This window comes from Ursus americanus, chromosome 18, assembly GCF_024610735.1.
Source record: "Ursus americanus isolate L20-20 chromosome 18, mUrsAme1.1.p, whole genome shotgun sequence".
Classification (NCBI taxonomy): Eukaryota; Metazoa; Chordata; class Mammalia; order Carnivora; family Ursidae; genus Ursus; species Ursus americanus.
The window spans coordinates 23,389,185-23,407,215 of NC_142144.1; the positions used below are offsets into that span (position 1 = coordinate 23,389,185).

At 39.2% G+C, this 18,031-nt stretch overlaps 1 protein-coding gene across 1 annotated transcript in view; it reads left to right on the forward strand.

Annotated features, from left to right (window-relative positions):
- CTNNAL1 (catenin alpha like 1) overlaps positions 1-18,031 on the forward strand; it is a 60,163-nt gene that overhangs the window by 30,524 nt on the left and 11,608 nt on the right. The window contains exons 7-11 of the mRNA XM_045780728.2: positions 908-1,108; positions 3,554-3,640; positions 7,172-7,330; positions 9,504-9,596; positions 12,985-13,135. Coding sequence (XP_045636684.1) covers positions 908-1,108; positions 3,554-3,640; positions 7,172-7,330; positions 9,504-9,596; positions 12,985-13,135 — 691 coding nt within the window. The remainder of the gene's footprint in view (positions 1-907; positions 1,109-3,553; positions 3,641-7,171; positions 7,331-9,503; positions 9,597-12,984; positions 13,136-18,031) is intronic.

Consider the following 18,031-nt stretch of genomic DNA (forward strand, 5'->3'; position numbering starts at 1 on the left):
CCTTGGATCGCCTCTTGGCCCAGGTTGTTTCTGCGACCCTGCTCAGGTGAGAGGTTAGAGCCAGCTGAAGTGGCATAGTGTCACCTAGACAGCTGACAGAGAAAGACGCACTAGTGAATACCTGTCCATCACACAGCTGGGGAACTCTGAGCATAGGATGGCTCAAGTGACAGGTTGTTTGGAAACTTGGGGGGGTGGTGAGACAGACTGTCAGAAACATCTATAAAATCAAGACCCTAGAGGATTTTGTGTTATGCAATAGAAATTTGAGCTTAATTTTATAGGTAGTGAGGAGTCAATTAGAGGGAGGTGGCAATATCAGAAGCTTTCCATTTCAGAAAGATGATACAGAAAGATGATAGAGGATGGTAGAGAAGGTTTTGGTCAGGGAGGTGCTGTCGGGGACATAAGACAAAATGTGGGGAGACCAAGTAGGTGACTAGGAGAGTTTTGCTGAATTAAGGAAGGAACAATTGGTGCCTTTCCCAGCCCTTCCCATACCCACACCCTCCACACCCTGTCCCCCTGGGCTCAGCACAGGTTCATATTTGGGTGGAGCGTCTTTCAGGACTTCGCCTCAGCATTTTCTCAGATGCACATTCTCTACCTGCGGGCTGGTTCATTTTCCTGCCGGTTGCTACGTGATGATGCTTTTCTGTCTTAGGATTTACTGATTTCATAGGACTGTTGTATTAACAGCTATTGCAGTGAATCTCTGCATGGCCGCTGGGGGCTCTTAAGCTGTGTGTCCTGGAGAAAAGAGTCCTCACTAGAGGTGGTATTTCCCTGGAGCCCTCAGATAGGGAAAGAAATTGCTAGTGTGTCTCTGGGCACTGTTAGAAATTGCAGCCCATTTGTTTAGGTGGGAATATTGACTCATGCGGATGGATATCCTTTCCGTTCTCAGATGAATATTGAAGCTCTTCGGGAGAATCTTTATTTTCAGTCAAAAGAGAATCTTTCTGTGACTCTGGAAGTCATCTTGGAGCGCACCGAGGACTTTACTGATTCTGCCTACACCAGCCATGAGCACAGGGAACGCATCTTGGAACTGTCAACCCAGGCGAGACTGGAACTGCAGCAGTTACTTTCTGTGTGGATTCAAAGTGTAAGAAGTTTTTCTCGTCAAAGTAAATCCCCCCAAATAGCTTTTTCCTAAAGCTCTGAGAATTGCGGAAGCTAACATAATCATCAGGAGTATGAATGTGGTCTGGAATGGGACAAGGATATGTCATCCCTTTTCTCCCTCCTTCTTGGCCCAAAGCCTCCTTCCCATCCAGCGCTCACAGTACTTGACATTTCTAGGCCTGTTGTTTCTCAGTTTCCCATCCTGGCAAGCCTAGACTCTGTACCACCATCATTATCATGAGTTCATCCCATAATCCCCACTCGTCCACCAAACTCACTTCTGGGAAATTCCTCCCCAAAATGCTTCTTCAGAGTGAAGAGCCAAGGAGCTGACCCCTACTAGAGGTTCTTGTCACCTGAATCTTACTGCCGGAGCCATTCACATGTGCTGAGCGGATACACCAATTTATTTTATTATTATTTTTTTAGAGAAAGAGAGAAAGAAGGAAGGGAGGAGGGGAGGGAGAGGGAGAGAGAAAATCTGGGCGTGGAGCCTGAGGTGGGGCTTGATCTCACAACCCTGAGATCATGACCTGAGAGGGAATCAAGAGTCAAACACTTAACCAACTAAGCCACCCAGGCGCCCTTACAGACACAACAAGACAACTTAGATGACTTACTAAAGTCTAGACGCAGTGAAGGCCAGGGTGGATCCAGCAAGCAGGTAAAAGATTTTTTACCCGTGTACTGATTCCTGGTCTAAGATTGTGAGCAGCCATTCAGAGGCAGACTGCTGGTGCACATACAGCCTGGGGGGTTATGTGGGGCAGAAGGGTAAAGATGGACAGAGCTGGGGGCACCTGGCTGGCTTATGGTAGAGTATCCAACTCTTGATCTTGGGGTCATGAGTTCGAGCCCCATATGTGGTGTAGAGTTTACTTAAAAATTTTTTAAAATAAATTAAAAAAAAAAAAAAGATGGACAGAGTGGGACAACACAGAAAGTGTATAGCCAGACTCTTGTAGAGAGTGGTTACAAAATCAGAAGGTAGAGGCTTGAGACTCTGGCCCCTACACTATTTATTTATTTCTTAGACCCAAGGTATGTCAAAAAAAGTATTTAATGTGATTTACAATGTACAGCATAGATGGAACAAATCTGAGAGCTATGAACAGAAGCTTTGGCAGTAAAGATGAAGAGGGGCGAATGTGGCTGAGAATAGTGCGTGAAGTAGCAGTTGACTTTCTTGTAAAGAGATTGGTTTATGAATGAAGAGTAGATATAAATCAAGATTTCTCTCCTATTCTTTTGCATCATGACAGTGCAAATGCTCATATTAACTGGAATTAACCTAAAGTAGAGTGTCAGAGCTAAAAGCAATATTTTGTGACTACTTTGACATATCTATGTGATATCTAATCTGAAGTATAGATTGCTTCAGCATTAAATTTTTAAAACCAACAGTCAACATAAAGAGCTTCTGTGAGGAAATGCTCTCTGTGTTGGAAATCCGAGTCTGTCAACACTTAAGTTTGCAATTAGCACCTTTCCCATATTTCACAAGTGCTCAGATCTCTGAGTCTGCACGCCAGAGATATTGTTCATTCATTCATTTTTTTCAGCAGTTGTTGCTGAGCGCCTTTTATATGCCAGGCACTGGAAATCTAAAGACGAATAAGATAAAATCTTTGCCTGCAAGAATTTTGCAATGGAGAAAAGTGTGGGAAGGGGTAAAATAAGTACAGAAAGCTTTGTAAATGTCCTGCCAGAGGTACAGACCATGTGTTGCGGGGATTTGAAGGAGGGCGAATTTATATTTAGGGAGACGAATCAAGAAGACTTCTTGAAGATATTGACATTTGACTTTGATTTATCCATTCAAAGAACGGAGTACCTACTCTCTTCCATTTGCTGTGCCAGGTATTGTGTATTCATTGGTGAGCAAAAGAAATGGGATCTCAGCCTTCATGGAGCTTACCAAGGCCTAGTGGAGAAGATCGACTTTAAACAAAAATATTTAAAAAGTAAATATGTAATTGTAAACTAGAATGATTACTTAGAGAAAGATTGGAATGGGTAAGAAGAGGGCGTAAGTTAGATTGTGTGATCTGAAAAGGTCTTTCTGAGAAAGAGACATTTATGTAGAGACTTGAGGTAAATAGGATTTTAATTTTTAACTACATTAAGAGCAAAGAGATGAACATTCTGGGCAGAAGATAAAATAGATTCATTGTAGACATGATAAATTTATTAAAGAAATGAGATTTTAAAAATTCATCTTTTTATAGTTAGAATGGGAAAATATAACTAGATAGTTAAAATTCTATTTTCCATTTTAACCATAAATAGGTGAATTTTTAAAATCTTTTTAAATAACTCACAGAATGATATTAAACATTTATTATAATTTGTAGTTTAAGTAAAATTGGAATTACCAGATTAAAAAGATGATGTAACACTATATATATATTTTTTTAATTTTCAGCAAAGCAAGAAAACAAAAAGTATTGCTGAAGAACTAGAACTCACTGTTTTGAAAATCAGTCACAGTCTCAATGAACTTAAGAAAGAAGTAAGTATAGTTTGACATTTAGCCTCCTTTATTTTTTTTTTTAATTTTTTATTATTTTTTTAAAGATTTTATTTATTTATTTGACAGAGATAGAGACAGCCAGCGAGAGAGGGAACACAAGCAGGGGGAGTGGGAGAGGAAGAAGCAGGCTCATAGCAGAGGAGCCTGATGTGGGGCTCGATCCCGTAACGCTGGGATCACACCCTGAGCCGAAGGCAGACGCTTAACCGCTTTGCCACCCAGGCGCCCCAACATTTAGCCTCCTTTAATGCTTTACTAATTTTCATGTAGAATGGTATATATGACATGCATTAATATTAGTACGTCTGTGTGCCCAGAAGATGGCTTTCCTTTTTGAAGCCCCATTTTTTTAGTGCCATCCTTCTCAAAGCTCGTACATGAATGTTCATAGCAGCTTTATTTATAATAGCCCCAAACCAAAGACAGTCTAAGTTTCCATCCACAGGGGAATCGATAAATGGATTTTGGTATCACTCTAACAAGTATTATTCAGCAATAAAATGGAACAATATTGATACAGATAATCATATGGCTGAATCACTAAAACATAACAGTGAAAGAGGTCAGACACCAAAGAGTGTGAGTGGGTGTGTATATATATAATTCCATTTAGAAGAAATTCTAGAAAAGGCAATACTAATTTGTAGTGACAAAAACGAGATCAGTGGCTGCCTGGGGGCAGAAGTTGGGGGTATTTACTGCAAAGGGGCATGGGAGAACTTTGGGGGATAATGGAAATGTAGTAAATAGTGATTGTGGTGGTGGTTACGTAGATATGTTTGTCAAAACTCATCAAACAGTACCCTTGGTACATTTTGCTGTATGTAAACTATAACCTTAATATAATCGATTTTTTTAAACTATTCTTTTGGCTGAGATTTCCCTGCTTCTTGCAAAACTTGGCCATCTCATGACTTGTTTATTTTTTTATTTTTATTTTTTATGTTCATAGCCACTGTATAGTAAGTACGTCATCAGTTTTTGATGTAGTGTTCCATGATTCATTAGTTGTGTATAACGCCCAGCCCAGTGCTTATCATAACACACACCCTCCTTAATATCCATCACCCGCTACCCCTTCCCCCACCCGCCTCCCCTCAGTTTGTTTCTCGGAGTCCATAGTCTCTCAGGGTTCGTCTCCCTCTCATGACTTATTTAATCACTCTCAGGTAATTGATAGTCACCTTAAGTCAGATGTTTGCCAACTACAGCCGGGCTGTCTGTTGTAAGTCAAGTTTCGGGAGACACAGTCCTGCCCATGTGCTTACGTATTGTCTACTGTTTTTTCACAACAGCAGAGTTGGGTAGTCGCAGTAGGCCCTGTGCAGCCTGAAAAGCCTAAAATATTTCCTCTCTGGCCCTTTACAGAGTAAGTTTGCCAGTACCTGCTTTAGGTCATGAAACACAATCTCAGTTCCAAAATTTGAATGTTTTCTCCAGTATATTAATTGCTACTTCAGTAGTCATTCAATGAAGGACTCACCCCTGTTCCCCAGCCCCCAGCCCACCTAGGGCTTTTGGGAAAGGTGTGGTCTCTGGTCTCTTCATACCTTTCCTCCTTTTCCCCGCTCGCCGTTAGCTTCAGTTCCTGATCTTTGCCAGGTGTGGCTCAGGGCCAGAAGAGAGGAAGTGGGGAGGTGGAAAGTTATTTGAAACTGGTGCCCTTATAGGATGCTTTGGGCTCTGTTTAAGCTGGCTTTGTCTCTCCTGGATGGTTGAGTGTGTTCTTCAGAAGCCCTCCTGTGGGGCCTCCAGCTCCTCACTGCAACTCCCACACCACCCTGCTTCCTCTTCGCTGGAGGCACTCAGTAAGCACCCATCCGCTCTCCAAACAGCTTCCTTACCTCTAATTCCTCTATTCTTTTATATTTTTGCGGACTCAAGGGTTCAAGAGAAAGGAATTGGGTTTTGGTTTTCTTTTATAAATTATATACATGATGATTTGTTTCGCATCTTACTTAGTACGGACCTCTGTTGAAACCTTCATTTTAACATCTTATTAAACATAGAAGGATGTTATGGTTTTCTTTGGTTTAAAGAAAGCCTATCCATTTTTTCCAGCCTATTCAGTTTTAACTAGATTATTGTTAAAATTTGACTATCAGTAAGAGGATAAAATCCTTTGGTGACAGACTCAGCTGCTTCCCACCAGCTTATTTTCCTTACCTCTGAAATGCGTGTAACAACATCAACCTAGAAGAATTTTTATAAGGATTAAGGCAGATAGTGTCTATAAAGCTGCTGTCAGTTCGTTGCGCAGACCGGAACTTTGGGTTTATTCACCCTTCCTCCCTTAGGCGTGGTAATAAGTTGTCTCTAGAATCACTGAGATTTACGTGACCATGGGCAAGTCACTCCGTCTCTAAGGACCTGTTTCATAGTCTATAAAATAAAGGGCTGGCATTAGGTATTCTCTAAGGCCCTGATGGTTAAATAAAATCTTTTAAAATTCTTATGTGGCATTTAGTTTCCAAAGGAAAGTACATTCTAATGTCTTTGTTTCTGACTGTAATTATTTTCACTTGATTGCATGAATGTGGACTACTCTATTGTTAATTTTATAGAAAGTCCTGTAATTTGAATTGACATTGGATTATTTCCAGGAAAAAAAATCACTTCATTCAATAGGCTTCATTCAAAGTCAGATTTTCCTTAGAACAGTGTTATTAAAAGTGATCTCTTCCTGGAGAACCCCAGAATAACCCGTCAGATCATTTTTTTTTTTTTTAAACAAAAGTCAGGATGAAGGGAAGATTTTGGAGTTAATAGATTTATCTGCTAAGGGTGGGCCGTGCTTAAAATCCATTCCAAGTCAAATACAGCCTCGGGGTTTTGGTTACCCTTTGTCTGTCATTTATCCTGTGACCCAAGAGTTGGGGGATAAAGTTCTAGATAGCAACTGCAGATGGGCTATAACCCCCCAGAGAGAAGGGAGTATGTCCTACTTGTCTATGTCCAGCCTCTAGTACAGGGTCTGCCATGATCTAGGTATCTAACAAAATTGTGTTGAATACCTAACTGATTGAATCTCACATCAATACCTTCTCAAAAGTCTATTAAAAAACCTTAATGATCATGAACTGCCATTTGATTTTCCTCGTAGTACTCTGAATACCGTCCTCTTAATACTGTTGTGTTTCTTACTTCTAGAGTAGTGGGAGCATTTCTTAAGTAAGAGAGAAGCTGTATGGGCAAGAGCTGGTTACTAGCAGGATGAAAAAGGGACTGGCCACTCCACACTAGCTGAGCAGTTCATCTTTTGCAGACAGCAGTTCTGCCAACGTGAGGGGACTCAGAAGATGTCCATGTCACTCCTGCTCTGGGAGAACTGACAAGCTCCCCCATGCTGCACAACTTCCACTGTTACCACAGGAACTGTACACTTTCCTCTCAGTGGATCAAGTGGGGACTGCTCCTTTTTTGTTTTTAAAGTGCTTGTGAGGTGCTTGATGACAAAACCTGATTGTTTGTTGTCTTTCTTTCATTGCCCTTCACCCCCCACATCTGCAGCTTCACAGGACAGCAACCCAGCTGGCAGCAGATCTGTTAAAATCCCATGCTGATCACGTGGTCCTAAAAGCATTAAAACTTACTGGAGTAGAAGGAAATTTAGAAGGTTTGGCTGAATATGCCTGTAAACTCTCTGAACAGAAAGAGCAGCTTGTTGAGGTGAGTAATAGGTTCTTTTGTTAAAGAAATTGTGGTTTCCTGATAGCCATACCATCATCAGGGAATATTAACACAAATAGAGTTTTTGGGTAACTTACATGAGCATTTTATCTGTCTCCTTTGGAATCTTAAAGATATAATGTTTTTCTGTTCTATTCTTACAACAATCTGGCTTCTAAAACAAAACAACAAAAAATGCTGGAACCCACAGATGCACGTATTAATCTTTTTGTCCTTATTCTCTCAGAGAGGTTAGGCTTTGGAGTGGAGCGGTGGAGATACATCATCTGACCTTGTTTCTATTTGAATCTCTGGGGTCTCAGCAGGAAAGAGATGGCACACTTGAATTAGGATAATCTAAAGAGGCTTTAATAAAGGAGCTGTTTACAATTGCGTAGACAGGGTTTGGGGGAGGACCATGGGAGTGCAGTAATTGGGGTTAGTGATAGCAGAGCTGGTACTGCTCATAGGCCCAAATTAATCGGGGAAAGGAGTGGTTACTAGAAACCAGAAGGGCATAGAGTCTTTCAGAAAGCCACCTTGAGAGATTCTGATTTCAGGACTAGATGCAGAGACAGCCCAAGGCAACCCTGCAGGGAAAGAGCATGAGAGTAAAGGCCCTTACTCTTTGCATTCCTGCTGGTCTATTGCTGGGGCTTCCCACTGGCCAAACATAGCTGGAGACCACAAATGTTAGTCTCCCAGGGCAAAGAGCAGGTTGAGAAGAAGGAGAGTGGATGTGGATGGACAAAGAAAAGACATTCAGCACGGTATTCCTCCTCTGAACCTCTTCTATTCTGCCCAAACCTCTGTTGGTGCTTCACCTGCCACTTTTGCTATAGTTTCAATTATTAATTGATATTCTAAGCCTTCCACTTATTGAAAACACCAGACATCTCTTAGTAAAAAACACATACTTAACCTACGTATAACTTGTGTATATGAGGTATAGCCAGCATGTATACAAAGGCACAGATACGAACCATAGCGCTGTCTCCATATTACCTGCTGTGCCCGGCTCACCAAATCGCAAGGATTTGTGATGGTCAGAATCTAACGGTTAGAAGGTTCCTTCTAATGGTTACAAGGAACCTTTAGACTAAGTGGACTAGCTTCCTCTCCTTCACTTGCTTACATATGAAAACTGCTAGGGAGCATTCTTAAAATTACTGTAGATACATCTCCATTTTAAACTAGATTTGATGATTATGTTTTTTAAAATAGTTTTTTAAAGATATAATTGACATATAACATTGTGTAAGTTTAAGGGGTACAATAGAATGATCTCATATACATATATATTCCGAAATGATCACCAGAATAAATTTCGTTAACATCTCTCACCTCAGATAGTTACAGAAAATTATCAAGGGAACTTGCAGGATCTACTGTCTTAGCAACTTTCAAGTATACAAAACAGTACTGTTAATTCCAGTCTTATATATTATATCCTCAGAGCATATTTATCTTATAGCTGGAGATTTGTACCTTTTGATCACCTTCACTTAATTTCCCTGGCCCCAGTGCCGTTACGTTTATAAACCAAATATTATGACTTTAAGCAAACTTGCTACTTATAGGAATCCTGCAGCAAATATTTTAAGTGAAAAAAATGTTTTCTGTCTGAAGTCTCAAGAGTTTCAGTAATTTTCTTTGATAAAGGCTCTTTATCATTACACCAGCCTTGCCTAATCTAGTGTTATCTCCAGTGAAAGGCGTGTTAATTAATTGACCCCGAGGGGAAGTGTTGTTTGTTGATAGAATGTGTAGCTTGACAGTATAGCTGAGGGACCTTGGGCAAGTCACTCCTCTGAGTGAAGTTTCTTCATACGTACAATGTGTGGGCACTTACTAGATCCTTTCAGAGATTCCTTCTGGTTCTAATATTCTGTGACCGCTTGCCATAATCAGATAAGAAGCGAGACAGAGAGACAATATGCTCTACCCTTATGTATTCCTGCTTTATTCCTAGAAAATCTGTTGGTGACCAATATAGCATTATAATAATCTTCTAAGTAATGTACAACTTGATTTAATAAATAAGGTTTAATTTAATAAGGTTTTAATAAGTTTTACGTGTAAGGCTTTATTTCCTTTATTAATTATAAAATGAAAACCTGTATTGCGAAGATTGAGAACATGGGGGTTGAACTGTAGAAATGTTTTCTCATAGGTCTGTCGATTGTTACGTCATATATCTGGGACAGAACCTCTTGAAATAACCTGTGTACATGCAGAGGAGACGTTTCAGGTGACTGGCCAGCAGGTATGATCAATAGCAGATCATTCCTTTATATTATGTCCTGTCTGAGTGTCAAAACAAATTGTGTGGAAGGAAGATGTACATGGTTCTGCATAACGAGAGGTCAAATCCGAGAGTCATGAAGAAGATTATGGAATTGTCATTGACAGTGTGCCAGAACATAGCTGACATTCCATGCTGATGCTGCTCATCTGCAAAATTGGAGATTGGCCCGTTTAATTGATGTCCTAGTTCATATTTATTTTCTGTGGAGCTGTTTGCAGTGCAGGCTGTAATGCCATATTTGAAAAGTAATTTACCGGGGCACCTGGCTGGCTCAGTCAGTGGAGTGTGAGCATGCAGCTCTTGGTCTTGGGGTTGTGGGTTCTAACCCTGCATTGAATATAGAGATTACTTTAAAAAATAAAATCTTAGGGGCGCCTGGCTGGCTCAGTCAGTTAAGCGTCTGCCTTCGGGTCAGGTCATGATCTCAGGATCCTGGGATCGAGCCCCATGTTGGGCCCCCTGTTCAGTGGAGAGTTTGCTTCTCCCTCTTCCTCTCTCCCTCTCCCCCACACATGCTCTCTCTCAAATAAATAGATAAAACCTTTAAAAAAAATAAAACCTTGAAAAAAAAGTTAAGTTACCATTTATGGACCAAGCCATAAAAATATTTACATATTTTGACCTAGGATTCCCAAGGACATAAGGAAATTAGAAAAACAAAAACTAAAGCAATGTTTGTTACAGCATTACTTATAAGATTCAGTTGGAAGCAAAATAATTATCTTAAGTTAGGCAAATAGTATATTATGACCTTAAAATAATAATTATAACTAGAATTAGCAACATTGAAAGATGTGTTGTTAAAATGTTAGATGATAAAAGCAGGATACAGATTTGTATACTTGCTACTATGTAAAACCTATGTATATAAGAAAATGAAGGGTGCTTGGGTGGCTCAGTCAGTTAAGTGTCCAACTCCTGGTTTTGACTCGGGTCATGATCTCAGGGTCTTGAGATCAAGCCCCATGTCCGGATTCTCTCTCTTCTTCTCCTTCTACCCCTCCTGCTTGTGCTCCCTCTCTCTCTCTAAAAATAAATAAATCTTAAAAAAAAAAATGACTACATAGGAATATGTAGAAATGAAAGGTCTTGTGCTTTTTTGGAAGGATTGTGAGTTTTTTCTGAATTTTCTGAAATATAACTTTGTCTTTATAATTTTCCAGAGCCTTTAAAACATTGATATCCCATTTAATACTGTCCCTGTCAAATTAATCTAAAGAGAAAAGCGAGGGGCAGAACTTCCTTTCTTTTTTAGGTCTAAGCTCCAAAATACAATTTACCAGGTGTTCTTGTTCCATTTATCATGGTCAGCCAAAGGACGTCCTGCTAACTGCGGTATTAGATTGTAGATGCAGAGCCCTTGAATTTTGAGTTGAGAATAGCACAAGTGACTTAGAGACCATGGTGGCCTGTGTCCTCTAGCAGAAGCATGTAGAATGTTGGAGGGCTGTGTGCTCCCCTGTAGAGAACAGTGTCAAAGGCTTATCATGGAAGGAGGAAGTACATGAGTGACCCTTAGCAATGATCATCTGCTAAACATTTTATTGTAACCAGAGGATCTCTGCTTATTAAGAAAAACCAAGGTTTTCATATTTACTTGTCTACTTGAGATTCATCCTATTTGCCTTGGCTTTAAATGTATATCAGTAGAATTAAAGGGTTTGACTCCTCTGCCATATGCAATCAGCTCTTGCTTTCCTCAAGCCCTGCTTGCTATTTGGCTGTAATTCTTCACTTACTGTTTTTATTGTAGCAGGGATGTTAGGAATAACCATACTTTCTGCCCCAGGATGGTGATAGAGCCTGTTGTCAACTTCCATAACCAGAGAAGCACTTTTTTTCTCATAGCCTTAGCTTTTACTCCTAGTCTTTGCCATCTGTCTCACAAAGGGATCGTTTAAGGAAATAGAACATGCCTCTGGGATAATTTGTATTTATTTCTGGACATCTCTACTTTAGCTATGTCATTTTTATATTTCCTTTAGGATGTTAGATCCCATCCAGGGCACAGCGTAACAGTTTGTACAGCATACAATGGCTCCTGGTGGAGAGGGGAGTCACACTGAAATCTAGCTTGTAGTTCTCTGGTGAGCCCATGTGCCCACCTTCCCTGAAGATGGGGAACCTTGTTTTGCACATGAAGCTGCCACCTACTTGTCAAGCCCTGTGCCCATGTGACTCTGCCCATGCAGGAGGAGCATGTAGCTCAAATTCCCTTAAGGTAGCATGACGTGGACCGTATCAGTCTTCTGAAAGCTTTCCAGTGACTTCCTGTCTCACAGTAAAGTCCAGTCCTTACTGTGTATGTTCCTCATCACATGGCATCTGGTGACCTTCCTTTTTTTCATGTCAGTCCAGTCACACTGGCCTACTGGCTGGTCCTTGACCACCCTAGAAGTGCTCCCACCTTATCCCACACGACTCTCCCTAGATTTCCTTGTGCCCCCCACCCCCACTGGCCTTCTTTAGTTCTTTGCTTTTACATGCTACCTTTTCTGTGACCACCTAATACCCTCTCTCCTCCTTACCCTTTATTTTTATACATATAATTTATCATAATTTACAGTATCTTATCATTTACTTGTATGTCTCCCCCCATGCTAATGTGAGCCCCATGGAGACAGGCGTCTTTATCTGTTTCACTCAGCTGTTTCCCCAGCTCCTGGAACATGGGTACGGTGCCTGGCACAGAGAGGATGAATGAATAACTGTGTATTAATTACTTGGTATCCCTGAGCCTCCGTTCCTCTTTCCATAATGGGAATAATGTATTTTGTTTGTGTGTTTCTGAAGGTTAATACTAGTGTAGATCAAGCCTCTAAGACAGTATCTTGAGAATGTATCTGCCATGTGTTCATAGGTGTGTGTGTATGTTACCACTCCTACCACTACCAATACTACTAGCCACCTACCACTGTTACCACTCCCACTACTCCTGCCGGTCCTGCTACTGCCACCAGCACCACTACACTGTGACTGCTGCTTCTGCCACAGCCACTGCCCTATCTCTTGTGCGACAGTGCACACTACACTGTTTCTTGTCTGAGTATAACTCTTTGAATTCTGCTGTGGAAATAACTCTGTTGAAACAGTTTTCCTGAAATAAAGACCATTGCTCCCTCAATAAAGGTTTGTATGTAATAATGCATGCTGTTTATTTGTGGATCAGATTCAAAGAAACGGTGAGTTTTGTGGCGTGTGTCTCCATATTGGCCCACATGGCACTTATGTGTGGAAAGCACTTCATAGTTGTTGGGTTGAACAGTACAGCTTAAGTTTGGTCTCCAGTATGATGTTGAGAGCTAAGATTTTGAAGTGGACACCTGTGTGTGTTGTATTTCATTAGATAATTTCTGCCGCTGAAACATTGACATTGCATCCATCTAGTAAAATTGCTAAAGAAAACCTAGATGTATTTTGTGAAGCTTGGGAATCACAAATTGGCGACATGTCAACACTGCTAAGAGAAATCAACGACGTGTTTGAAGGAAGACGAGGTGAGAAACTGTCCGCATATTTAAATATATTGTTATTTTAATTAGCTCTATTAGATTTTTTATGTCAAACCTCAGTTGCAAAATGAATTATCTTGTTATAACCCAATGGGTTATTTTTGTAGTAACATATCTCCCACAGAAAAATTGTGAAAACGTTGTGTGTCCTTCCTTATTGTAGTATGTAAACAGTACAATTTATTGTACAACAGTGTAGTAGATTTCTTTGAATTAATAATAATGTTCTAGAGTTCCTATTGAAATTCAGTCATTTTATATTTTATCTAAATTGTTTTTTAATGTTAGTACAAAAATTCTTCTGTAATACACTTATTCAATGATTTAATTCTACTAACTTCATAATGAAATGAATGTAGTTATTTGATTTTTGAATTGCTTTCCTTCCACTTGGATGGAATCTCTTTCTTTGATGACTACATAATCTTGGAAAATTTCCTGTGGTGGGTAAGTTCACTGGTATTTCTACAACATGTAGAATAGCACTGCATAATGTATAGGAGGGCGTCATTTTTATTCTTTATTTTAATAACAACTGGGACTTTTGTTTATTTTCCATTGTATAGTGCGTCCTGTTATTTATGGTTATGTGTTTTCATGTATTTTTTTCCCTTTGAATGGCTTCTGTTGGTGTCAAGCATGCTTGTTTTTTTTTAAAAGTGTCCTTTAAGCCACTATAACATCAAATTACATATTTATTTTTATTGACTTGAACATCTAAACATTTCATATTTTTAAAAATACCTATTTAGGATAATCGTTGATTTGCTTTTAAAAATCAAGAAATTAGATAGACTTTGTAAATGTAGCATAATTTGTAAAGTATAATAAATGTTTACCATGCTTTTACATTTAAAGATTTCTGTGATAGCTAGTCTAAATGGCTTATCATTTTGATGCTTTTATAAAGTATTTATAGGCACATGGATTTTTATGTGAGGCAAGTTGCATATATTAAAAGGTAATATCTGAAGAATGGTCATTAGCTATAGGACTTGTTTAGGAAAGGAAGAAAGTGACTTCCCTGTCTTTCTCAGCACTAGCACCCACTACAGATAGACTAGAGCTGAAACAAGAAAATCCTATACTTGATGTTTGGACCACATAGTCACTGTGGTTTCTTTTACTTTCAAGCTGGGTATTATGTAAATGGTCTCTTCTCCAGGTTTGGATAACCTATCCTCAAAAAAATCAGGGTTACCTTAACTTAGGGCTGAAAGAAATTCCTCTGTAGGTGGGAAACTCTGCTGCCTCGATCAATGGTACATCCATTGTCTAACTGGTAAAGTATCTTGCTGTTCAGAAGGATCCTTATGTGGAGCTAACTGAGATAGTGTTGGTTGATTTCTTGTACTGCCTTTCTTTGTCCCGACTTTTATCATTAAGCTCATAAGAACAGCTTTTCTGACAAAGAATTCCAACTCTGGGTTAGCCATTACTGATTGGAATGAGTCCAGTGTCACAGTGTTGCTTTTCCTGTTCTGTATGGTTATTACGACAGGCTGGCCTGTTACCTTGCACCTGTCCATTACTTTCCATACAAAGGACGGAGTGTATTCTTCAGATCCTGATTTCTCTCTGCTACTGTTATAACTCATGTTATGGCTATTATTGAAAAGCCTTTGCTGTATTCTAGCTACCTTTGTTCTGCTCTGAATGTCTTGACTCTCATTACTAGAAAAATTATCAGATATATTTGCAAGGATCGTTTAACCCACCAATTAAAGCAAATAACATGGTAAGCAATGAGAAAGGGACTCAGAGCTAGGTCATTGTCCCCCTTACCCTGAGACACGCAAATTTCACAATAGGGCCTCCTGGGGTTGTTTTAAGAACCCAAAAATCAATACTTGTCTTCCTGCCTTTCTCTCTTCATCCATTTCTACCTTCATACCCAACCCTCCTGGGATGCCATGGTCTTCATATTAGAAAGGAACAGATCAGAAAGACTCCACTTTCCCTTAATAATGAATATGTAATCATAGCATTTAGAATTTGAGGTAATTTTAGGTAACTAAATGTTGAAAGAAGCCTTTTTTCACACCTTGTAGACTATCTCTCCTTGAAAGAGGCTGAATTTCTCTTGTTCTGTTTGAACCATCTTAGAATTAATATGACTAGGCTTCACTTTATAGGGATGTCCCTAATGGTCCTGTTCCATAGCTCTGCGCCTATTTTATCACTTGGCTGATTGGATGTGTAAGGTGCTGTTCACTGAAATGGGATGCATAGAAAGAGGAACATGCTTATGGATAGATAAGAGCTTATTTGGGGAACATGGAGTTTGATACAAGGGAGTGACCCATCCAGACAAGAGAATGAGATGATGATAGTAGAAATGGAGATAAGAAGACTGATTTAAGAAGAATTTTACAGGTCATATTGGTAGGATTTGGTGATTAATTGAATGTAGAGGTAAGGGAGAGTTTGAGCATGACGACTAGGTTTGGATTAGAATACCCCAATCCTGCTCCTGTGGTTAGCTCATAATCGCCTCTCCTTCAGTAGTTAGCGATTCATTTTCAGTGGGTCTGGGGACATGATCTTTCTGATCATGCCATATAGAGCTCCTTCCAGAATCAAAAACGCTGATTGTGGGAACGTCTAATGGGGAATTATATAGCACATCTTTAGTGGAATAGTGAGGCTTTTCTGTCCTTGGGAAATTAGCTTTAGTTTGTAGAGATGCAGAAGAGCTCTGGGTAGTGAAAATGAGGCAGCATTTCTCAGTTAGGTTTTCGTAAGAGATCATTTAGGTACTCCCATCAGATGAAAGGGGCTCTTGAGCTTAACCCTGAACTTAGTCCCTCTGGAGGTGTAAGGTGAGAAGTAAAGATAGTGCAGTTGTGGTGTTGATTTAGGGAATATTAGACAAAGGATTTTGGGAGTATTAAGTTTATGATACTCCTGTGAAAACAGTGCTTTGAAAACAGGTTTATACTTCAAATATCGACTATGTTCTCCCCATAAATATTCCTGTTTTTCCAGTTACTTCTGATGTTTATAACATGTTTTCACCAGAGATAGAAATTGTTTGTTAATGCCACTTTTTTAATTTGATAGAAGAGCTAAACATAACTGAGTCAATAGATTCGCTCTGCTTAGAATCAGTGGCAATAATAAGGCTTGTGGAAAAAAACAGCTATAAAATGATTCAGATTAATGATTTTTGGTATCTTTATCAACTTTTTTTTTTATGATTATCAACTAAACTTGGCTTATATTGGAATTGGGGGAAAGAGGGACAACCTTACCTGCAGAGCATTTGGGGAAAAGCTATCTTGAAGAATGATCAGTTTTGCAATTATCCTCAAATATGCAAAGCATTCTGAGTCCAACTAAATGATGGGAATAGAGAGCAAAACAAAGTAGCTGTAAGACAGCCTCGGGGACTGGACGTGCCAGTGATTAATTGGTGATGGTAATGCCAGCAAACCAGATCATATGAAGGCTCCTTTTTTCATTGCATTTATTTCTCCCTGCCTTCTGGTTTCTTTAACTCTGTTGTTTCTCGGAGAAATAAGAGATACTAAGATAGGTGGCTTTTTTTTTTTCTCTTGGAGAGTAAATGTGAACATTTCAGGGTCATAGGCACTATGGAGTATCACAAGGGTAGATAACACAGGATTGCTCACACCTGAGCTAATTATGCTTAAGTAATGATTATGCTTGTTTCTGCAGCTTATTAAGACCACTTTTTAGGGATATTATGGACAGGATTTGAACTTTGAATTAAGATATATCGTGAATTTTGAGGTTCTAAATGACTTAAAGTCTTCTATTAATCTTTCACAGCTAAATCAGGCACTTTTTATATCACGGCTAGGAGGTAAGGCCTGGAAATCATGTCGTTAAGTTTTATTTTTCTTTCACAATTCTGAGAACAGAAAATCATTAATAAAATTCCCTTACAATTCTGACATTACAAAGAAATTATTTGAACCATAAGGCTATTACCGAGTACCAATGGCTGACCTGTAATGACAGTGCATTTTTGAGATCAGCATTGGTCAACAGAAATATAAGATGAGCCACATATGTACTTTAAAGTTTCTAGGAGGCACAAAAAAAATTTCAAAAGAAACAGGTGAAATTCATTTCAATGTTTTTTACTTAACTCAATGTATCCAAAATATTGTTTCCATTTATAATCAATACTTAAAAATTATTAATGAGGTCTTTTACATTTTTCCCCCTTTATATTAAATCTTCAAAATCCAGTATGTATTTTATACTTACAGCACATCTCAATTCAGACCTGTCATGTTTCAGTTGCTCAGTAGTCATGCATGGCTGGTGGATTCCATATTCAATAGCACAGTTCTAGATGAAAATTTAAATATGTTATGAACAGGCTCATGCTGTTCATGTAACAGTCATTCTATAAGAAAGTGTACGACTTAGTGCTCTTACACTGTATTTACTCTCATTAGGTGAAACTGTGTGAAATTGCTGTTTTTGTTGATCAAAGTGGTTGAATATCAGCAATTTCATATGGTTCTACCTAACATATTACAGCTGAACAAACTCCCATTCCTTGAAATCAAGAAACAATTACTGTTCAATCTTATCGTGAATTCTTTCCCCTATTAACAAATTAGGCTTTAAAAACAATCTACCGTCCATTGTAACCTGACTTTATACATAATCCGGAAGTTTGAAATATGAAAGCAGCACAGGGGTGAAGTGGGCATCACATGTCGTCTACCTTTCCTCAGTTACTGTGCTTCCTGCGTGTGTTAATTCACAGCCGAGACACTGTTAATTTGGTTTACTTCATCTTCCTATCTTGTATGTTAGGGTTGCTCTCTTTGACTGAAAGAATACTTTAAGAATTTAGCTGTAAATGATTTGGTTTGATAGTCACAGAAAAGGAAGCAA